Source organism: Balearica regulorum, chromosome 22 (assembly GCF_011004875.1).
Source record: "Balearica regulorum gibbericeps isolate bBalReg1 chromosome 22, bBalReg1.pri, whole genome shotgun sequence".
Classification (NCBI taxonomy): Eukaryota; Metazoa; Chordata; class Aves; order Gruiformes; family Gruidae; genus Balearica; species Balearica regulorum.
The window spans coordinates 6,124,248-6,147,911 of NC_046205.1; the positions used below are offsets into that span (position 1 = coordinate 6,124,248).

A 23,664-nucleotide genomic window follows, 5' to 3' on the forward strand; every position below is an offset into this window, starting at 1 on the left:
GGGCAAAAAACTGCTTTATTTTCTTTATTTCCCACCCCCGCCCTCAATTTTTCAGGAGGAGCCAAAACCCATGCTGCTTTTTACCGGAGAAGTTACTGAGCATCATCTCTCACCTCGGGAAAAGCAGAGCAGGCCAAGTTTTCGGGCTCGTCGCACACGCAATAATAATAAACCGGTTTGCAAGGAGCGCGCCTGGAATAGAAACTATAAACTCCTGGCAGAACGCAAGCGTTGCAATTCAATTTTAACAAGTCTGCGGGTAAAAGAGCCAGAACGGACTCCCGGCTCTTGCTTTTGTAGCAGTGTTAGCTCCGCAGGGCTAGCAGGCAAGGGGAAATCCCAACCCAAACTTGAATCGTTAAAGCGAGCGGATTCGGGGCAGTACACCCGACAGAGCGGATCTGGCACGCGGCCACCGTTACACAGTCCCTTTTCAGAGCGCTGCCTTGCACTGTAAAGGACTTAAAAACACTGGAAAAAAATAATAATAATACAACACCCAGATGGATTCAATCACCACAAAATGCTTCCAACACTGACGGATGACAACTGCTTTTGGGGACAGAGTCTTTATAATGCTCCTTGGAGTGCAAGAGGCCATAAACATCATGGAAGGGGACAGACAGTTATATAACAAACTGGGAGGAGGGAGGAGAATTACATTATCCTAACACGACACAGATGTCCGCTTTGCTTGCTACGGAACTGAGTCACTGGTAGCTTTCTCCTCGGTGCGACTCGTTGCACAACGCTCCCCGACGCACTACGCCAGCTCCAGCTGCCCGTTCCTCAGCGGGGAGAGCGGACGGTTCGTGGTCCGGTTGAAAGTGTCGACCTCTGGCACAAGTTTCTCGGTGGGGACCAGGAGCTTTCTCCGGCTGTCCATGCACTTGTTGTCCAGCACCAGGGAACCGGCTTTGTAGCCAATGTCTGTCTGAATGCGGTGAAGTTGTCTGTAAAGCGCGTCCAAGACGCCCCTGGGAAGGAGCAGAAGTGAGAGGAGTTGCGTTCAAGCACTGCCTTCACTTCCCAAGTTGGACAGGAAACACCCAACTTCCCACTTTCTGGCAGCAGAAATACCCACGCAGCCTTTGCCTCTGTACGAAGACCGAACGTATCGGGGATTTCTCTGGGCACAGCGGCAGCACTGGGGCTGTGAGCAGCAAGCCCACATGCTGCTCCTGGAGTGCAGTGCAGAGATGCGCTCCATGGGACCCCATGCCAGCCCAGAGCAGCACTTCTGTTTTTTCCTTTACTTTTCACCCGTTTTGTTTTTTTTTCCCCTGTTTTAGAACCATCTGTGCCTGGCTGAAGTCAGAGTCGCGCAGGGACCGTGGGAATCCCATTCGCCCTCTCAGCACACAGAGCTCTCGTGCCTTGTCTGCACCCTGCAAGCCCAGTCCAGCTCCCCACCCAGCCCAGAGACTCCTTTCCACTCCTGATCCAAGCTCCAAAATGCAGTTCCTGGACACGTGCCAGCGCCAGACCTGCACGCAGCCGCATCCCTCACGTAGGCAATGTTGGGCCACTGCTCAGCCCCAGAGCTGGAGACTTACTGTGACTCTGCTAGCTTCAGTTTGAGCGCGCGGATCGTTCCCTCCAGCTGGTGGACCTCATCCGTGAGCCCGTACTGGACCTGCACAGTGGGGAAGGAGAAGGGCACAGCATTTAACAGGGCTGAAGAGTTGTTTTACAAAGGCCACAGTTCCCCTCTCGTTCCCCTTCTAGCTCAGCTATGACATTGATTTCCGTGCTCTGACTGTAGGATCCGTTGCTCAGCCCCTTGTAGTTTTTTCCAAAGCGCACCCATGTTTTTCCGAGCCAAGCGAGGCCCTGTCCCAGTCAGTTCCTCCGTCCCTCCTGGGGACGTGCCAGGCAAGGCTGGTACCTGATCCCGACAGAGCTCCACATCAGGCCGATACGTGCGGGTCTCCAGGCGGGTGTGTGCCACTTTCAGATCTTGCGCTTTCCTTCGAAGATCTTCCTCCAAGCGTCGGATGTCCTCCTCCATCTCAGCAATTTCGTCCAACATCTAAGGATAAAGACATGTATCATGAGGGACAGCCAGGGATACAGACTGGGAAACAGCCCCCACACATCCCGGGCTTTTACTGGGCTGGGAATGGGTTTTAAACAAGAGCTGGTGGGCTTCTGAGTACTGAACCCATCTGCTTTTCGCACGGAGCAGGCACAGTGCTAACGGTGTTTTGTGGCCACAGCGGTTGAGACCAGGGGTGAAATAAAAAGGCCAAAACCTGGCACTGCTCCTGGGAAATGCCAGAGCAGCAACTGTGATGGCAGGAGGAGGTAGGATGTGGCAGGGATCATACATGTGCCTCTTAACAGCTTTCATGTGGAAACCGTGCTCAGGCCAAGTAGCTTTCCACACAACAGCCTTTTAGATTCAATTCCCACCCAAGGTTGTGGTTGATAACACTTACATTCCGCTCCTGCCATTTCAGCTCATCATAGGCTCTTTCCAGGTCTCTAATCCTCTTGCGCAAGGCAAACTCTGTAGCTACACGCTGAGCCTCCAGCTCGTTGTTCGTCTGAAGAGAGAACAGGCTCCAGTCACACACATCTAGAACGTGTCTCCCTCCCAGCAGTCACCAATACAACTGTCACTTGCGACGGCCTCCTGTGAGGTTGGGACAAGCCTGTTAGCAAAACCAGCTGCGTTCTGGCAGCTGCTATGCGTGCGCAGGTCATGCACCCCCTGTAGCCAACAGGCAGGAATGGTGGCAGGTACCTGTCTGAGACTGCTGCAAGCTCCGCAGCATAACCAAGCTCCCCGTTTAACCCAGAGGGCAGCTGCTCTCAGAGGGACCCATGGGCCAATACCGTCTTTTCAAAAACTCCCCTCCCCTGGCCACAGCATGTGCCAGCCCATTCTCCCACGCTGGAACATCTGCACCACCGATTCACAGCCAAGGGACTAATTTACCTGTGCAATGGCAAGCATCGTTGCTTCTCGGAGCTCAGCCGAGGCTTTCATTTCTGCCTCAGCATGCTCCTTGTTGCGTTGGCTATTCTGTTCCCACTCATCAAGTGCACTTGATCTGTGAACAAATCAGCAGTTATGAAAATAAGTTGAGTGTTTGCAAGACAGTTCAAAAGGAACCACCTGCTGCAGGCCAAGAGGGCTTTGTGCAGTACAAAATGATTCAGGAATTCTGGAGGTCGCATCCTGTCTGATCTCCTCACTGCACCAGCTGGAGATCACTACCCCATGGCTCCTGCACCAAGCCCAACATCTGCTCAAACTGGGGACACATCCAAAGCATGCTATGAAATGCCAAGCAAGTGAAAATGTGCAGCAACTCCCCCATAAGCTGTGCCAAAGGCTGATACCACGCTACTTACTGAGTGTTGCCTATAGCCAAGCACAAGGGAGGCAGGGCAGCTACCTTCTCTGGTTTTGCGGTGACAGTTTAGGTAACTCCCAAAAGCCTGTGGCTTCACAATTCAAGAGCCACAACAAATCCCAGCAGCCAGCTCCTGTTCTTCGCGGCTGCACCCATCAAGCCAGGATATAGCACCGAAGGAAAAAGCATCCCGGGATTCGGCCACACAAGGGCAGGCTCTTTCCTTACCCGTCTGGGACCCGTGTTGGGTTGACCTTGAAGGAGATGTTGGGAGAGTTCACGCTGAGGGACAAGCACACACGATCTATTTCCAATGCTTCCATCTTGCGCCGGTGGTCACAGCTCAGCTGTTGGCGAGCTTCCTGTAAGAGGCTGCAGAAGCAGGATTGGAGTCAGGAGCAAGCACGCTGAGAGAGGAGGCAGCTCACAAGTTCCAAAGCTTTCATCACCACCTCAGCCATCTTTTTAAAATAAGTGATGAGCTCCTGCCCTCCTGGTGAACTGGGCCCAATGTGGAAGAGCCACACACCTGCCTTCCTGCCCGCCTGGCTCCCCCGTGCTCTGCTCTGGCAGCACACTGGTGAACTGAGCTGCCTGCCCGCCCGCAGCGGGGCAGTGACCCACGAGGGATTAGGGCCTGGGAGCTTTAACACCTCCAAGGCACCGCTTCATGAACCAAGGCAGGTGGCACAAAGAGATCTGTCATCCCCCAGATTAAACTGCTGAGGCCAAGTGAGGAGGGCAGAGTCCAGTCAAAAGCTGTGTCATTCATCTCACCAGAGCTGTTCGAAGGCTTCATCCGCTCTCTGCTGCAGTTCTCTCTTGGCTTTGTCTATCACCTTCACCTCCTTGTGCAGCTCCTCCTCCACAGGGTCCCTCACCACGTCGATGGCACGACGGCTCTCATGGAGTGTCAGGCAGTCAATGGAAACATCCAAAGGCAAGTTCTTTGCCTGGAGGGCACGTTCTGCTGCTTCCTTCACCTGGAGGAAGAGGGCAGCTGGGTGTGTAGGGTGTCTCCTTCAGGGACAGGAGGAAGAAAGGAAGGGGAACCCACTGATACCCTTGCTAAGAGGGCCTTGCACTGCCTGGCTTTGCAGTTCTGAAACCTTTTAGCAAGTCTGGGATGAAAATTGCAAGAGCCAAGCACACTAGGCTCTATATCTGCTATTTGCATTGGGTATCACACCTCGCCGGGGGCTAACAACTCCAGGAGCTGCAGCCTCTGGGTTTAGAACTAAAAGAATCAGAGAGATGTCTCACTGCTACTCTCTATTTAAAATCAAACATTTTTGAATGATGGTGTTAACATATTTCTCATTATCCTTCAGAGCTTTTAAAAAAACCCAACAAAACCCACCCAAACACGAGCATGCAATACTCAGCTCCATAAAATGGCATGGCTCAGCCAAGAACACAGCAGCTGGCTTTCCAGGAAGTCACTTCAGGTATGCATCTCAGGACACCTCTGATAAGCCCCCCTGAACTCCATATGGGCTTGCCCATTGCAGAAGATGAGCCTCAATTATTTAACATCCCACGTTGAGAGTGTAAGTTGATTTCCAGCCATCTGTCTTCCCAACATACTTTGGCTAAGGCATCAATTTCCACATCTATGTCTGCAAGGCATTTGTCCAGGGTCTCCTTCCATCTGTTCACACTGCTGATACGTTCAGCCAGGCGGGTTTGGTTGTCATGCTCATCCCATTTTGTCTGGAATTAGAGGAGAAACGCCATTACTTTCTTTTAAATTGCATTTGTGAATCTTGCTGAAGCCTTTCCCTGTTTTCAGGGTTGACTGACCCTTCACAGGAGTACAACACATTGCCGTGTAGTCTACTGGTCATCTACACAAATGGAGAGCACAGAAAACACCACAAGTTGCAACAGACATGAGAATCACGCCCAGAGATTTTATGACAGTACGTGTGCATCACTGCACATAGGTTACAGGAAGTAAATGTGCATACTTAGCAGGTTCTGTAGAGGTCAAGCCTTCTCCTATCCCCTCATCCATATGCCCAGACCTAGATGTTCTCCATACTCCTTAGCCCACTGTTCTGACAAACCCGGAGCAGCCAAGCTGCCAGAAGACCCACCTGGTTGTTGGTTTCATTGCGGAGAGCTCGGGCTTCCTGCCGCACTTGGTGGGAAGCAGAACGCTGGCGTTCAGCATCAGCTGAGATGAGATGGGAGTTGGTGTGCCAGTCCGGCAAGGTGAACCGCTGTCCTGGCTTTACACTCAGTGCGGCCATCTCGCTAAACAGGTGTCTAAAAGCGAGGGGAAGATTCTCACGTTTATTCATGCAGTACACCAGAAATGGAGATGCACCCACAAACTGGAAAGCTCTTCACGAGGAAATCAGCAGCAAACTCTAGCCTGGCATCTTGCCTAATGCAGACACATGTCCACGCAACCGGGCAAGCACCAGGGCAGGCGATCGGAGCCACCCTCTGCCGCTGGGCCAGGAGGAGAGCCCTGGCCACCTCTCTGTCTCTGGAGAGCGGTGCTATTTGCAGAGACAAGGAACCACTCACAGCACCATCTCCCACATGGTATTTATTGAGCTTGGACAAAATGGCTGATTACATTACTCATTCTGCTTCTGTTACAACTGCGAAGGCTCAGCCCAGGGTTGCAGTCCCAGGGGACTTGGAGGCTTTGCAGGAACAGTATAGTTTGCCGCCATTGTCCTTGCTACCCAGCGTATCCCTGCAAAACTGGCAGGAATTGCAGAGCTCGATCAACAGAGCAGCTCCTGAAAGACTGCAGGTCCCAAAAACCCCACAGCCAGGTGGAGTTCGGGGGCAGAGAGTCTCCCTGGCTCTGGCGGTCCCCCAGTCCTCTCGGGCACAGGTAGTTGGGACAGAGCTCCTTGAGCACAGCCGTCTGCACCAAAGACGGCTGGGGAAGAGAAGCAGGGGAGCTTCTAAAGGGAAGGAAGCCCTGCGGGCAGGACTCGGGGCTGCAGAGCCAGCGGGAGAGAAGGCACAAAGGGCTGCAGGGCAGAGGGGAAGGTGGATGGAAGGAGGGAACAGGGAAGGGGCTCAGTCCCCAACTAGAGGGGCCCTCACCCAGGCTGGGCGCAGGCAGCCCTGAGCAGGGTGCCCCAGCTCCACCCTGCCAGGGCCTTGCTGCTCCCTTGGGGCTCATCCCGGGCCCGGCCCCGCTCCTGCTTCCTTAGGGCCGACCCTGCTCCCGATCACCTCCCCGGCAGCCCCAGCCCCGGCCCCGCTCCCCTCACCGCCAGGCCCCGAGGCCTCAGGGCCGCTCCCGCCGCCGGCCGGTTGCCAGGCACGCGCGGGTCCGTTGCCAGGCGGCGGCTCGCGGCAGCGGGGCGGGGCCAGCGGCCGCCCCACCCTCCCGTCCCGTCTCGTCCCGGGTTCGCGGCCCCGGGACGGCAGCGCCGTGCGGATGCTGCGGGGCTGAGCGGGGGGGCACGCTGCGAGCCGCGGCAAAGCAACGCCCAAACCAGCCGTCATCGTTATTATTATGATTAAAAGAAAGCCAAGCCAACGGGCATCCTCCCGGCAGGCAGCAGGCTGAGGGCCCGGACCGAGCACCACAACGGCAGCACAACCACCCCCTCACCGCGTAACCCGCCACGGACACGGTGTAACCCCCGTGCAGGGCTCGCCCACGCCAGCAACTCGGAGACCGCCGCGTTCCCACCATAGCTCCAGCTCTGCGGACAGCAGGAGGATTTAAACCACCGATCTGAGCCCTGGTTTTTAAAATTAAATGGCATTAAATCAAATCAAACAGAAAAGGCTGAAAGTAAAAACTCTTTTCTGGCAAAGGTCTGGCAGCCATGCCTGGTACCTCCCTCCCTCCAGCTGCCCTCCAGCTCAGACCAACACCTCCATCTCCGTCCATTCCTGCAATGTGGCTTTGGGAAGAAATTAAAATGATGCAAGTATATAAAAAAAAAAGTATCACATATGCATTTCAAAAAAAATTTATTTTTCAAATGAATACGGTTTGTTTACAATACACCCAACTTGATGGTATCTAAAGCCAGCAGAGATCTGATGACTGTTGTGTGTACTATACACAGTCGTACAGAGGTTACAGATGCCTACGAGAGGGAAGGAACAGTGAAAGAAGTTGACATTTTACTGTGCTGGAAAGAAAGCAACTCTTGCAACAGGTAGAAAATTTTGGCAAGAACAATTTGTCTGGAAAGGGAGAAGGGCAGAGGACACCGCTTCTGCTTAGCAAGTACATCTCAAAACACACCGACACATGGTTTCCCTCCCGCCCCACATGGTTGCAGCCCACATCCGCAATACAAATAGGCACACATGGTCAAGATGGTTAAGTAAAAATAAAGGCTTTTACCAGTTTGTTTGCCATCCGTCTACAATCTATTTGTGCAATGTCTCAAGTCACAGCTCTACTTTATTCTTGAAACAATTCCCTTTTGCTTTGGAAACCCCCAGCTGGTGGGAACGCATTTGAGTTCCTGCTTAAGTGACAGTAACACCAAAACGCGAGGGGAGCAGTTACCAGCATATGAAAAAGAGCAAGACATACACATAGAAGGGAATCTCAATCCACCGGACTGCTTTATTAGAATTTTATTCTGAAAAGGAATCCCAAACAGCACAATATTTTTTTTTTCAATTTAAACATATGGTATTAAATACGCAAAGTTTATATGCACAACATTGCTTCCAGCAGTCTCCTAAACAAATGCAGGTTGATCACTAGCAATGTTTATGGCACACACTATGCCACCTGAACCACCTTCTCCTGAAGATACTTTAATACCCAGATTGGCTCATAACCGAATGCTACCAATTACTGTGAAAGCTTTACAGTAATACCTGCTGATAGACAATGTTCTTATCTACGATCACACGCCTCCAGGCTACGTAAACAGCCTCGTTTTTCCCCACAAACATCAACCATGCTGTTAACACACCGACAGACTACCTGGGGAAGCTTAACTGCTTACACCAAGGGAAGAAACGATGTAAGACAGGAGAATCTGTACCCTGTGAGCCCAAAGTGCGGCACCTAACCTGTGAAACGCTGATCTGTACACCAGTGTCACTGGTCATGGCAGTAGGGGCTGAGCAACGAGCCTGTAAAAATCAACATTTCAGACCAAAAAACTCGTTCTGCCAAGTCTATTGCTGTGCTGAGGCTAGCTTTTAGGAACTGCCTGCAAAACAAGACACAAAATGCAACTTTCTAGAAGCAGGGTTTTCTGCAGGAAAACAACATTGTCTCAAGGCTAAATTCAACACTGAAAACTGCAGAAATGAGAACATTTTGCTGAAGAATAGAAATCAAGTCCAAAGAAAACTAAAAACTATAGCCACAGGAGGAAAGTGATGTACAAACCCAAGTACCCGAAAGAAGCCATTCTTCACTGCAACGTTGCCAGAAGTCACAAGTCAAACTTCAGCTCTAGCAGTCTTCCTCTCACTGAGTTTTTTTTGGCGTCCAATGTTCCTCACCAGTTAAAGAGCACTACTCAAATTTCCACCTCGCTGGCACACCATCAGGTTCGAAAACTTCAAAAGGGTCTTTAAATTTAGCATTGCTCCAGTGGGTATTGCTTTGCTGTTATGTCCGAGTGAACACTAACTGGCCAGACATGGATCTTCTATCAATGAAACCGGTTTTGAATCTATTTAAAAGATTTGCAAGTGTAAGAGTAATGAAAGTTTATTAGCAACTATTTTAATAACTAATTTTTTGCACACCTGTACTTAAATGGGTTGTGGACCTATGATTTATGGGCTAGCATAGCCCTAAACTCAACATATTAGTCATAGTTTTCTGTGCTGCTAGATAGTATTACAGTAGGTATTAATTTTCCAACTGCCAAATGTGTTTGAAAGACCTACATAATTCTCAGCAATGAAAAAAACCCCAACTTTCATTTAAATAATCTTGCCCTCTGACAGTCTGTTTTGCAACAAACAGATTATCTTAAAAGAAAACAGCAGGTAAACGTTGTGGGAGCGATCCCGATGGCCCTCCTTGAGCAGAGCTGCCATGAGGTGTAAGGGAAGAGCGCAGGCTCGCATCGGAGACGGACTCCGAACAGAACTGTGTTAGTCAAAGATGCAAACTTGCAAGAAGATGCACAGGTTTATATGAAGAATTTAGCACTTCCACAGCATGGTTCATCCTCAGAACACCTAACTGTCAGCTCTCATAAGGCGATGTGAATCATCATAAACATTTTCTAGATAGGGTGAAGAACGAGGCAGAACCGTTTACTCGAGGTCAGAGAGGGAACCCAGTCAGAACCAGCGTTAATACCAGAGTTCCTGGCCAGGGAACTCAAAACTGCATCAAATACAAATCCATTTCAGTCTGAAAAATCCACTTTTTTAGCAGCTTTAAGCCCAAACTAGCATCTAAGGACACAGGCGCCTACTTTTGCGCAGCACAGTCTATGACAGACTTCCCTCTACTAGTGCCTGGATATCAGAGGAGGGGGGATCTCTTCTCCCCTTGTACCACTTGGCTCTTTCCATACCCAAGAGACCACACGATCTTGTTCGCAGACATCACTACCCTCAGCTGCTGGTTCTTGATCACTGGATTATCTGTGATGTTTAAATCCTCACCTCCACGTTCCCACTTAATCAGACCTCTGCACTGCTCCCCGACATTCACTGGACAACATTCTTCATGTCCTTACAGCCACCAAACAGGGGAAGGGGGAAGAAGCAATGGAGTGTATGGAAAGCTGCAGGAGCACAGTAAAGCATGAAAACATTACTGGACAGGCAACATTCAAATAAAGGCAGAATTAATGATTCTCATTAGGTAGAGAAACATATCAAGGTTAAATTGTATTTAAAAAATTGCAAGTCTACCAGGAAATATGCTTACTTGATAACATTACTCTCCAGAAACCGCTTATTTTAAAGGCTTCTCCTCTCTGGGTAGCTCTAATTCACAAATAATTCAGGGCTCACTAAGTAATTCAACACAAAACCAACTCCATTCTGATCAAGGACTTCAAGCTTTATAAACAGTTTAAGAAAAATACTAACCGTACTACCAATGCAAATGCAAGTTTTTCCAGCTTTGTTTCTTGATCAGAAAAAGGCACATGCTTGTTCTCAACAAGTTCAAGTCTGACACGAACAGTTCAGGACACCTAAGCTACTGTTTGACCTTCCCATCAATTTTCCTAAGGGCTCGAGCTGACCACAGCTTACCTGACATCCACCCAACTCCTACCGATCCTTGATCTCTACGGGCAGTTCTATTCATTGCCATCGCTCTACCACCACCCCTCACATCGAGAGCTGACTCACCTCCCGCACAGCTACAGCGTCCTCAACACGGTTAATTCTAGATAGGCAGTGGAGGCAGGGAACAGGGAGGTAGGTAAGAGCTGAGGAAAAGCAGAGCAACTGTAGTGCTACAGCAAAATGAACTCTACAACTGCCTGCTGCTGTTTCTCTTGGTAACCAGGCACACTTCAGCATGAACTGCGTGAAAATTGCAACCAGAAATCTATCAGAGCATCTGTGGTTTATGGAGGGGTCAGATATTGCTCACAACCCCCCTTGGCTCCGTTGTTGCAAATAGCACCGATCTACTGGAACTTGTATCTGTTTTGAATCAAGTTAAGGTAGCTTCAAGGTTTAGATACAAACCCAGACAGTTTGATTTAACTACACAGCTGTTACAGGCACTGCCACCTGCTTCTCAGCACAGTCCTTTTAGGAGGTGAACAGGCACTCAAAAAAAAAAAATACTTTTCCCGCCATGTATTAGTTTTTGAAGTAGTCATGTGGGGTCTTTTTGGGTAAACTGTGGATGCAAAGATACAGGTTCACAAGGCTCTTAGCAGCATGAGATTTTTTCAGTATAGTCAGCTTTTTCAATATGAAGACAAGTTTCCTCCTTGCATTTTTTAGAGCTTTCTACTATTGGTTTAATAGCACAGTCACCACCACCACTTCTCCTCTTCATAAAACATAGAGCTGAGTCAGTTCAGTTTTAGGATTAATCCCAGCACGATTTACTATGACTAGCATCAATCACAGCAAATCCTCAGTCTCAAACTCTGCCAGGAAGGAGGATGAATTAAAACTATCCACATGCACTGCATTGTTGGGTTTTTTGGTTTGTTGGTTGTTTTTTTTTAAATTGTTAATAGAGTGTCTACATCTTCAGCGGTTTATTAGCTTGTATTTAAATTGGCTACTTTAAAACATCATGCACCCTCCAATAAATGCAACAGAAACATACAGAACATTTCTACTGTAATTAAACCCACGTGTGCTACAGTTCATCACCACCAAGGCAAGACTTCTAGGAAGAGATCTGTGCCCAACAAACCAGCATCACCAGACACAAGTCCATTTCATTTCTTTCAATATAAAGAAGAGGCAGAAAAGTCCTTCTAAATCTCAACAGCTTCAGTATTTGCAAAATGCATATAGAAAATAAACTGGTTGATAGGCAAGGGAAGAGATGGAGAGTATTGCTGCAAACAAGCTGATGGTGCAAGATTTTTGGCCCTTTATAGTCTAAAAGATAAAAACGTCTACTACTAAAAGGGATAGGAGACACAGTTTTGGCTCAGAATTTAGACTGAAAAAATGCTTTCTAAATCCTAGCCTAACGACATTAAGAAACTGGGAATATAAAATAATTTAACATCATTGCAAGCTTAAATACCAACAACATGGCATTGGGCACTGTAGTAAGACAAAAGAGTGGGTAACAAACTACACGGAACATCACTTCATTTCTCTAACTTGAATCAGAAGAAATCTACACAGCAAAAAGATACTTAATTCATAGTCTCTGTGGGTAGCGTAAGCAACTGTATCGCGCATTGATTCGATAGCGTCCCTTCCAAAAAGAGGTGTGGGCAGCTCCAAACAAGGGGCACTGCCCCGCTCTGGGACCGTGTACCTCAAATATTCCATTGATTGTGTCCAAATAAAGAGATGTTGAAAAGCTCTGCTTACTCCTAGAAAAAAGCTGGACACAAACATATTCCTGCAAAGACACCACTTGCAATTAAAGTGGGAGTTTTGCGTTTAAGCTCCTGATATTCAAAAATATCCTGACATCAAGTTATTCTACATCTTAAATGCCCAATACTGTATGAACAGCAATTCAAATGAACACAAAGTCATTTTAGTTTGAAAGAAACAAGGTACCAATTGAAGTAGTCTGTCTCTCAGGCTGTTTATTCAGTCTCCTCTCAAACATGACTAGTTAAGCTGACTTCAGAGAAGAAAAATAGAACATTCAGAAACTTCTCCCACCTAAAAATAAGTGTTAAAAGCAACACACAGACCAGACACACAGACCTATGAGCTGCACACAGATTACCAATAAATATACAGAAACACCACAATAAAGGACAAGGTTCATCATAAAAGAAAAAGTCTCATAACTGCTATTAAGACAATTACAAAAATGAAATTTAAGTGTGTTTTTTGCAGGCATGTGCAAGCACATTACAGTGTAATCAAAGCAGAACTTTGCTATTATTATTACTTTATGCAGCATTACAAGGTTACTGAGGTGCAGTGTTTAATAGTCTACTCTACAGCTTTTCCTGACCGGAGGAATGCTCACCAAACTCGCTGTGGACCCAACACCCTCTTCAGCCGTCAGAGCGGGGCAGCACCCCCTCCCACAAGCCATTCCCACCCTGAGGTGGGAATTAGAAGCCCCACCGACACGTGCACATCGCTCCTTTGAACACGCAGCCACGTGAGCTCTGCTCGCAGCGACTGACCCTCTCGCAAGTCATCAGGTGGCTTTTGTCTACATCTTTGGGAGCTTGCTACATCTAAGAGACGGCACCCTTCAACAGCTATGGATTCCCTTTCAGCACTAATTACATCGCCCCAGAAGCCCCGTGCTGTTGCTTCTCCTACACCCCCCCACCCACACACCCCTCAATGCGAAGAGGTAAATTGCATTGACTAAATCAAACCTGGTTCCAGCCTACCAGCTGAATTTGGTGATCGCTCCTCAATGCCTCTCCCTCCACATGAAAACACCTTCCTGGTTATTCTTGGTCCTGACTCAAAGCTGATGCTTGAAAGTACCTGAAAGATACCATCAAACACTTGGCATTTTCAATAATTTATCTTAAATTTTCAGCCACGTACAACTGGAAAATAAAAATCTACAGCACCATCTTCTAAAAAGGCACTTTCTGAGGACTGTCTTGCTTAAAAAAAATAAAAATCACTCCAAGTGGAACTGATTTGTTTTGAAAGGACCCTATGTTAACTACCCGTGTCAGGTGAGGGGTTACCTCAGACAGGATCTGAAAAGGCCAGGGCACACAGCATGGAAAGGGGACGGAGTCTCTCCATCGACACCCTTGTTTCTGTAACACTGATGCTTCGGTATTTTCCCTTGCAAGCCTCTCCCTTGCAATTCCCTCCCCTCCATATGCACCTTTGCCTACTCAGGGACAATTTGGTTTTGTTTTAGTGTTATAGAGATCAGGATTCTTGAGACTCTGCTAGGGAGGTAAAAAGTCAGATCCTGTACCCATCTCATTCATAGCTCAACTAATGACAGTACAAAGTCTTCTACTAGCAGAAAGCACCAACTAGCTCAAGCTCTAACCACTACTTTTTCAGATTTACAAAAAACAGTAAGTGAATTGGCTAAGTGAAGTTTTATTGAAACAGGTGCCAAAACAAAAATGATATCCTAATAGCCCACATCGATCTAAAGTACCATCTTTGGGTAGAAAAGAAAGACGGGAATCTTTCCCTTTGACATCCACAGCACTGAAAGGGACAGAGCATCTGCCTGGCGTGACCACAGACTATGATGGCCATTTAGAAATAACGATCTCTGAAAATGGAATTTATAGTTTCAATGTACATAATCTGAGCTTTTGATTCCTTGGTTATAAAAGTGCTTTGAGTAAAGGTTCTAAACCCTCAGTTCACAAAACTGGGAAAATATTAAAAGAGGACAAGATATGAAGAAAGTATAAAAAAAAAAGGCCTCAAGCTTTTTTAAGTGTAGGCTGAGCTTGGAATTTCACCAGAGTGGACTTCAAGACTAGTAGAAAACCAGTATTTGTAGCTGGGATTTGTACAGAAGATTACTATCTGGTATCTTCTGTTGAGCATTTTACAGGACAAAAATGAAGAAGTGAAAATACTTTAGGACCGATAGCATCTTGAAATAATTCAACTGACAACTTCCAGAAACCCACTTTACTCCTGAAAACCATTTCTATGGCCAAACAAACTTCCAAAAGAATGCCAGAATGAACCCTATAAAAATAACTTTTGGACGCGTTTAGCCAGATGACACATTTAACAATAATACAGCGATCCTGAGTAAAATGGCCACAGCTGAAGTGCCCTACAAAGGAAAAAAAGCTACTTACAGTGGAGTCAGTCATTCTCTTAGCAGATGTTGCATGTTTAACGCCTCAACTACAAAACCACTCTACTCCTCTCCAAATCTGGATCGACCAGTGGCTAGATCGTGGGTTTCGGCAAGGCTCGCAGCTGGGTTACGAGAAGCACTGCTGCCAGCCCCAGGAGCGGCTCCCGCTCTCGGCACAGTACCAGCGTCGTGTGGCTGGTACTGCAAGAATGCTCCTTCCCCAGCCCAGCGCCGGGGCCCCTGGGTGCTCCCACCACGGGAGCAATTAGTGGCACTCATTAGGTACAAATGAGGTCTCGGTACAAACTGGTACAGTGTCCTAGGAGACAGGAACTGTTTCTCCAGACAGGCATATACAGGAGGGCGGTATGTCTGCAGAGAAAGTAGAACTGTCAGCCTTTGCCTGCATCCCTCTTTGGACTATATACAGACAGCTCCCAGCACGAGAGGGGATCTGGTACGCCACTCAAGGTTTCCCCAAACAGCACATTACATTTGAGATTTTTTTTTTCTTTTTAAAGGAGAGCAGGTACAAAAATAAAAGAAATCCATATACTCTGAAAATATACTGGAAACTGCCACCACAGATGAGGTACCATTTATCCCGACCCCCCACCCCCAAACTGCAAACATCAAAATATATATGTTTTTAAACAAAGGAAGAATATCTGGCTATTTAATCTCAGTTAAAATGACAGCACCCTTTGTTACACTTGATATTTCACACCATTAATTCTCTTTTGAAAAAAACAAGATATCTAACTAACCTTGATTCCTTGCTTTTCTCCTCATTCCTTAGTGCAGTAATTGTCCATCTCCACTTAAATAAATATAGCAGCTACAGCATCATAAACGTGTGGCCCTCACAACGCCAGTAACTTGATATTGTAATACAAATAAGTATCGGCACTTTACGTAGATATTTGCAAAACCAAGAATAGAGATTAAAACTTCCAAATACTCTTCACATGAAAACCAGGTAAAATGCTAGCTCGATACATAATTGGAGACACTTTCCCAATGAAGTTGCTTTGATTTATTTTTTGGTGAAAGTAGCAAGCAAAAAAGCTTCTCAAAAATCATAGTCACTGAGCGTGGGCAGGACAAGAAGCATACAGTGTCTTTGAAAGGAGCGTTAAAAGATTTTTTAAAAAGGAATTTTCATCTAAACACCAGAAATCCACGAGAATTCTTTGTAAAATAGGTTTTTGTTTAAAAAAATTCTCTATTTTAAAACAATTTTCTGTAAAAAGCCTAACCTGAACCTTTTATAAACAGAACTACTAGCTAGAGTGCTTCTGAGAGGAAACGGACAGGTCGCAGACCAAGAAAACTGTCGGAAACCATCTTGCTCAACTTATTTAGTGAGACCAACCTCCCTGCAGCGGGTTTAGTTGAAGGCGCTGAAGGTAAGTGCATGGAGACGTCAAAGAGCGCGGCTGGGCCAGTCCTGCTCCGCGGGCGTTGCTGCCCCCGGACCCCAGCGACTCTCAGCCAGGTCAGGGTCTGCCGAGTCTCCCTTGATCACCCCCCCACTCCTCTCCGGGGGCCCCCGAGCCGCTCGCCAACTGCCCACCGTCACGACTATTTCCAGTGCAATTTTAACTTTGCAAAGTTACGTCTTTTTACATTATCTTCCTTGGTATCGGGAGATAAAATACGTATATACACTAACTGTTTAGTAAAGCTCTTCGAGACAGTGTTGTGAACAGCACTACGTACATTTCAATACAATATACAAACGCACAAAATACAGTACTTTGTTTTCTGGCAGAAAAAAAAACGGGGGAGCATCATGCCTGTTGAAGCGAAATGGGCTCAGATTTTAGGCTCAAAATACAGTATATTGGCAAACAGCGGATTTCGTGAGAATGACAGGAGATAAGCTACTTAGACCAACCCACTGGTTTTCATGTGGAGAGCAGGTGGAGTTCAGAAGGGCTGGGATAACAGCAATGCCCATACAAACAATCTGCAGTATATATACTATGAACCAGTGCAAGTAAAAACAGTCAAAAATGCAGTTCACGAGTTTACAAAGTGCAAAACTCCCCAGTCCCCTCATTGAATAAATGCTTGTCTGACATCTTAAATATTGTTTTACCTTTAAAGTGGAATGAAAGAGTCCCATTAATTTGTTTCACATTTCAGTGATTTAACATGTTAGAACTATCCCAGCCCTCTTTATTTGCAGAGTGAAATGAAGTTACCAATAACTTAATTTTAAAAGGAAAGTCATTATCAAAGAGGAAAAAAGCCTAAAAACTGTTTATTGATTCCAGACATTTTACTGATGTCAAATAGATTTAACTAAGCATGTAAAAACTTAGATCTTAATAAAAAACCCTTTCCATTTAATTCAAATATCCTCCACATTTCAAAGCCAAAAATACAGCCAATTCCTTTGTTAAATCAAAATACTGCAGTGACAAGTAAAGCTCGCAGAATTCTAGAAGCATTTTTTTGCTATTTTTTGATTTAAAAAAGGAAAATACAAGATTCCTTCTGACTATAAAACTTTCCTTTCAAAATTAAGGCTTTTACTTTGTCCTTTTAAAATCATGGAGGTGTCCATTCTTCCACAGTTAGTGGTACAAACACTGCTTTAGTACAGCTCAATGGACACAGTTTTCCTTTAGAACGCTTATTGCACTAAAAGATAGCAAAACAAGTTGTCAGTTTTTTTTAAAAATAAACATGGTTACATTTCTAAAAAATAAAAGTTGATGTTGACCATATGTTCTGTAATAATTAAATTAAAGCATTATTATTACTCTAATAAATATAAAAGAAACAAAAGGAAGCTAAACTTCAAAAACACATACATATGAAATCACATTAAGGTGTGAGAGGCAGCAAGTAAACTAGCATTTTTCTTTTTTCCAAAAAGACCTTAGCTCTAAAGTTTCAGTTCTGGTGTTTACTAGATGCAATCCCATAAAACTTGGGACATCTGATCTCACCTGAAGCTTCAACATATTTGACTTGCCAGATAGAAAATAATTGAAACTTTTGGACTAGGTAAAACAGCAGCTTTAGTAAATTCACCAGGGAGCAAGAAGAGTTTGGATCACTACTGCCTGCACATACTACCACTAGCTTCTTTGCTTTTTAGAAGGGAACCATTGGAGCTGAGAACTCCAAAGCTGTGAAGAAAGACACAAAGGCAGCAGTTGGCTAAATTATGTTCAAATTACTGTATTAGTGTGCAAAACATCTTCCCCTCCTCATTTTTTTCCTAGCTAGTGCTGTACATTCAAATGTACTTGGATATGTTCACATTCGAATGCTTGATGGCAATATTGAGAGAAAGATTCCTCAATGCAGTGGGGTAAAAAACTTAATACTTTTTTTTTTTGCACACTTCCCTCCCCCAAACAATCATTGTGATTGTTTCTATAAAGGTGGTTTGCCTTTTTTTTTTTTTTTTAATTATACCATTGATTTTTTTATTGTTACTATTTTATTTTTTTTTGCAAAGATAGTTGTGCTGCCGAGCAACTTGAGGTAAAGGCATAAGAGGGTTAAACTACGAGAAATTAAAAAAAAAAAAAAGATGGCGGTGCTTCCTACAGGAGACCGCGCCAAAAAAGCAGTTGGCTGGTTTCATATTGCATAATAGTGCTGTGTTCCTCGATGAAGTAAACAATCTTCCTTGTGTCAATTTAAGGGTTAGCCTCTCGGCCCTGCACAGTGTCAACTTCAGCATGATCGGAGGCACACCCCATAAACCAACCCCACTGGAAACATACATTGTATGTGGCTTAATTTTTCAGTTCTTCCTTTCAGTGAGTATGCTCCCGTTTTATTGACTTAAGCGAAGTACATCGTGCGTAAGGTGTCTTGGTGAATTTGTACAGCCTTCGCGAGGGCCTGTGGATCTCTCCCATTGCTTTGTCCTGAAACATGGCTTCCTTCAGCACTGCAAGAACACGAGAGACACAAGCAGGGCTGTAAATCCCGTCAATTCAGATCAAAAGCTGCCTTCTCATCTCTTCAACGTTTAAGAGGGCAACATGGCAACAGTAATAGAACTGGATACTGAGAAAAATCTACTTGTCTGTTCACCCAGCAACCTCAAGGCTTTTGAGAAATCCCCTTACCTTAGCTGCTCAGCTTGTCCATCTAAAAATAAGCCTGTTACAAACACGCTGACGGCTGGAAGGTTATAGAATAGTTCTGACGTACAAAGCAGAGTTAGTAAGCGGAAGGCACTTAACATTTTCTTCATGCACAACCACTCTAATTCTAAAGCAAAAAACTAAACGCGTGGCTTGATTCCCTCAGACCACGTCAAAGTAATACCAGAATACTTTATTAAACTAAATTCTTATAATCTGACTGTTATTCAGTAGAGTCCACCAACCCACTCTTGTCTGATACTGAGCAGCAGCTGTCAGGAATGACTATCTTAATACTAGTCCCAGAAGTAACAAAAATTAACTACAAAATGAGGGGTAATTACCTACAGTCAGATGGCTCATGCCTGACAATGGAGCAAAGACCAACGGGGACAAAAACTTAAGCACACGTTTTCATTTACCTGTCATGTTCTTTGTCCACAAGATGGTATCGTGCTCTGAATGCTACCAGGTGAGCATAATACGCTGGTGCGGGTATAGAAACCGATCGTGTACAGCGCACATATGTGTGGCAGAGCTGGTAAGTCAGCAGCTGAAGTTCATCTGCAGTAAAACAGTTATCATCCCACAAAACATGATAGTGTGAGGGACGGCTGGTACCCTAAGAAAAAGGGAAGATCAATTCACTTATGTTTTTTCCATACAATCGAGTCAGATTAAGTTCAGAAAGGGCCAGACTACCTAGTCTGAACTCCTACATAACAGAAGCCAAAGACAATTCAGTTTTATGTCAGCCCTAAATGTAGTTAAAGATTAATAAGAAGTCTAACACTTACATGATTATGTTACTCTAATTATTCTTGCTTGGAAAAAAAACAACACATGCCTTCTAGATAATCCTCAACGATCAAAATCTGCTTCCAACATGACTAAACCATGATTACACCACCTTTTAACTACCTTGAATTAAACCTGTTTCTCACTGAGACACATCTCCCAGAGAAATAACTGCTGCTTTTAGCTCTTTCCAATTCCTTAGCACCCTAACTTAAAGTACGAACACTAGAAATGGTTCCAGTATTTCAGAAGTTACCTACAGAGTTCTACACCAAAACACACACTTCCTTCCTTACACACGATGCCATCTTTCCTACAGGCCCAAGAGTTGCCTTGCTCTTTGGCATTACGCTGAATCAGATTTTCACATGTCACTCGTGTGTCAAGGTTCCCCCCAGATACGTGCTGACTTTCACGACAAGTACTTAATGTTTCCTTATAGACCAGCACCAAGTACTGAATACCAAGTACAGTTCTTAGGAACTCGTTCTCTATTAAATGATGCATTACTTTGAAAGATACTCTTTTGGAGTGAACACTCCTCTTCCCTCCTGCTTCCTTCCCACAAAGGGTGGGATAGACTCTAAGAGTTAACTCCAGTGTAACTGAATTAGATCAATAGTTGTATTTTAGCCAGGATAGAAGTCTTTTTTTTTTTTTTTTTTTTAAAAAAAGGTATCAATTTAGTTAAGACTTCTTTGTGACTTGCTATATTAAAAACAACGAGCTGCAACTACATCTGGCATTTCTGCTTCAACTTATATTGGTACTAATTTTTTTCCAAGGGGCCAAAAACTAGCTTGCCTGGACCTAGCATAAAGACAGACATGTAAGTGGAGAAAAACAGCGGAAGTTTTCAACTCCAGAGTAAAAACATTGCAATGATAAAAACTGGAGAAGAAAACCTGTCCACCCAACCTAAACAAAATGAGTGATAATGTGGTCAGATGCACAAAAATTTAAAGAGGGTTTTGGGTTTTTTGGCGTTTTTTTGGTGTTTGGGTTTTTTTTTCATTTTTAAGCAATATCCTTATATAACTTTTGTCATTAAGTTGACTCTCCACTGTATTGCTGGCAATACCACCACATTGTTGGATTTAATTTCCACAGCCTGTAATTCACTAGTCTGCATTTAGTCTGTGAACAGTCAAACATTGCCTTCGGTCTTTCAAACTGTTTAAAAACCTGATTCAATGTTAATTTCGTTGCGATTAGAAATCCTAAAAGTAGCAGGTTTTATTTTCAGAAATAACAAGGGTACAAAATAAAGTCACCTCTTCAAAAGAAACTTTAAAAAGCATCACTTACCATCAATGCAAGTTTTAAGGGTGTAGCAGAGACCACCTCTTAAGCAAATAATACTTACTCTCACAATAATGTGATATCTGAGATAAAACTGAGCTAAATGACATTTCCCTACTAAATAACTGTTTGTAAACACAAGTGTCACAAAAGGGAGAAAGCCCAACATGTTCTACATTCACGTTTACTTACAAAGAAGCAATCATACCTGTATTCCAGCATGGCTACAGAGGTAAAAATCAAACTCGTATGGATGTGTAATGTCTGTATCTACAGTTGTTCCAGCTGGAATATTGCCACTTCGTCCAACCTAGAGAACAGGTTTTGTTAAAAAGTGCAGCTAACAATTGTTTATACATCTCAACTGTAATTAAAAATATATTTCTATTCAACACATGCAAGGTTTCAGCAAATGAACTGCCACAGTACTGTTTGGAATGTGGCAATACAGCCGCCTAGGATGTTTGACAAGGACTCTGCATGGCTCTACCATCTCAACACAGAACACTGCACCCACAGCACTTCAGAACTTTCAATCTCAGAAAGACGGAAGAGCTGCACATATGTTTGCCTTTTGAATTGTCCGCTTGAGTTTGGATCGACTCGCTCAGAAGAACAGAAAAGTTAAGGGCTCCATCATTCTGCATTTTCTTCTATCACAAGTGCTGTAGTTACATGAATCTTAGCTACAGCTCACTGACAAAGACTAGTATCAGCGTGCAACATGACAAAGCCCGACGGGGATTTTTTAACATTCTTAAGGTCAATGATTTTTCAGTTTGGGGCCACATTTTGCCCTTACCAATTCAACATCTTCCCTGAATGCAAAGACAATCAGATCAACAGAGAAGCCCATGCTAGTATTTTCTCCAGCAGTGTAAGTACTTGACATCAAGCTTTTCACATAAGGCTACTGATTATTACCCTTTCTGTTCTGTCAGCACAGAACAATCGTGTATGATGTCGCTTCTGTACCACAATATAGGTTATTCCAGGCTGGTAATCTTTTTCCAGACTGATGCAGGCTTCTCTAATGGCTAGCAGTTCATAATACAAAACCTACAAGCACAAGAACAGATTAGTTTAGGTTTTACTTCTATTGTATTCTGCACACAACACCTAATAAACGGTTTGCAGTTAACACTAAGTACAACTTTGCCATACAATTAGCAACCTTAGGAAGTACTTGGAAATATATTGATTCCCAGGTTCTAAGACCTCTCCTTCACAGAGAGGAAAGAATTTGCAACTTTTCTTACCCAACATCCTTAAGAAATTCTCTCCTTAAAAGTCTCAATTATTTTGTGGTATCTTGGTGTAAACATAAGCAACTCAAACAGTACAGTTATTCAAATATGAAAACTGGAGTTATTACGTAGTAACACAGTCCTTCAAGAAATCCACAAATGAACCAACCTGTCGAAACTGCCCCTCAGAGACCCCGTCCCTATAGAAGATGATACGTGTGGGCTTGAACCGTGTTGACTTGTAGAACTGGATGAGAAGCTCTCGCACCATGGAGGCTAGATCTTGGATGATTTCCTGCCGGGGTCGCTGAACTCTCACCGTGGCACAGTACCGGCTTGGATGAGCATCCATACTACCTACAACCTGCAGGGGAAGATTACGTGAGTAAAGGCTGCAAGATCAAATCTATACCAAAAAAAAAATTAAAAGAGCGCAAAAGCCAAGAGCAGCAATTCTCAAGTAAAAGATGCTTATGTTAAAACAAGAAACCACAGTAACATTTTTACCTGGAACTTGTAGTAGGAACAGGTTTAACACTTCTGCAAAGAGGTATAAAACTTGCCCTCCAAGTACTGTGAAATGCATCTGCAGAATTGGAGTCTTCCCCTCTGTTCACAGCACACTAATGCATATTCTTATAACTCACACACAGACTTTTCTCTTTGAAGTTTTCTCACCTTTTACACAGAGAAACACTTCGGTTTGCCTTAGTTACTTTAAACAAGGACGCAGTTTCTGTAACTGCAATCAATGCCAAGTAAAAGACCAAGAGAACAAAATAGAAAGGGACTGACCAAGCATCCAACCACCACTTTGATCTCCTGGACTGCATCAACACAAAAGGTAAGAAGGATCAAAAACATTCCTGCCAAACTAGACCTTTAATTACATTTTTCTCCTTTAAAAATACAAAAGCATCATTCACTAACATCACAAAGCTGCAGTATTCCCTTTAGAATATTTTTGCAGAAATACATTATTTAACATGGCTGCCATTTTACCTTGATTTAAAAATTGAAAAGCTAAGAAAACAGTCCAAAGTACCAAGCAGTGTTCTCCTTTTAAAGACATGACTTTCAGTAATATTGGAAATATGTACAAAGAACTGACATAAGCCCTGAAAGATATCTGACATAGACATAGTCCATGAGTTGCATTTACTGTTCTAACATTTACCTAAGATGAAAAAACAATGCTAATTTAACGTAACTTACAGCAGCTATGGAAGGCTTCTTTCCATCTCCAGCAGGAGGGTGAGTGACATCAGCTCCCAAAAAGATCACTGGCTGCTGGAACACAGAAGGTCTTCAAAAAGAAAAAAGTGCTAAGTCACACTTGCAGATGAACAGTTGGCGCAAGGTTATTGCTCAATATGGGGGTTTGTTTCTAGTTCAGCTACGCTACAAAGAGAAGCCCTCTTATCAGGTACTCTGGCCAAACCTAAACAATGAAA

At 44.6% G+C, this 23,664-nt stretch overlaps 2 protein-coding genes across 3 annotated transcripts in view; both read right to left on the minus strand.

Annotated features, from left to right (window-relative positions):
* Positions 1 to 553: 553 nt before the first annotated feature.
* TEKT2 (tektin 2) lies at positions 554 to 6,685 on the minus strand. 2 transcript variants are annotated; one of them, XM_075773862.1, is made up of 10 exons: positions 6,611 to 6,685; positions 5,465 to 5,636; positions 4,953 to 5,078; positions 4,143 to 4,348; positions 3,594 to 3,737; positions 2,945 to 3,059; positions 2,442 to 2,549; positions 1,889 to 2,032; positions 1,557 to 1,636; positions 554 to 977 (listed from the first exon to the last, which is right to left on the minus strand). In XM_075773862.1, the coding sequence occupies exons 2-10, from the start codon at positions 5,618 to 5,620 to the stop codon at positions 764 to 766; spliced, it is 1,293 nt and encodes a 430-aa protein (XP_075629977.1). In that variant the 5' UTR covers positions 5,621 to 5,636; positions 6,611 to 6,685; the 3' UTR covers positions 554 to 763. The 2 variants fall into 2 exon arrangements, with proteins under 2 accessions (XP_075629977.1, XP_075629978.1); XM_075773863.1 differs by lacking the exon at positions 2,442 to 2,549.
* Positions 6,686 to 7,308: 623 nt separating this feature from the next.
* The window catches only part of AGO3 (argonaute RISC catalytic component 3), a 41,986-nt gene continuing 25,630 nt past the window's right edge, over positions 7,309 to 23,664 (minus strand). Inside the window, exons 14-19 of the mRNA XM_075773850.1 lie at positions 23,426 to 23,516; positions 22,380 to 22,574; positions 21,888 to 22,022; positions 21,172 to 21,273; positions 19,286 to 19,485; positions 7,309 to 18,664 (exon numbers count right to left, since the gene is read on the minus strand). Of these exons, the coding sequence (XP_075629965.1) occupies positions 18,556 to 18,664; positions 19,286 to 19,485; positions 21,172 to 21,273; positions 21,888 to 22,022; positions 22,380 to 22,574; positions 23,426 to 23,516 (832 nt within the window). The 3' untranslated portion in view covers positions 7,309 to 18,555. The remainder of the gene's footprint in view (positions 18,665 to 19,285; positions 19,486 to 21,171; positions 21,274 to 21,887; positions 22,023 to 22,379; positions 22,575 to 23,425; positions 23,517 to 23,664) is intronic.

Coding starts and splice junctions, on each gene's coding strand:
- TEKT2 (XM_075773862.1), bottom strand. CDS start 5,620: ATGGCCGCACTGAGTGTAAAGCCAGGACAGCGGTTCACCTTGCCGGAC. Junction 4,349..4,952: donor AAATTGATGCCTTAGCCAAA/GTATGTTGGGAA, acceptor CTCTTCCTCCAG/GTGAAGGAAGCAGCAGAACG. Junction 2,550..2,944: donor CGATGCTTGCCATTGCACAG/GTAAATTAGTCC, acceptor TTCTCTCTTCAG/ACGAACAACGAGCTGGAGGC.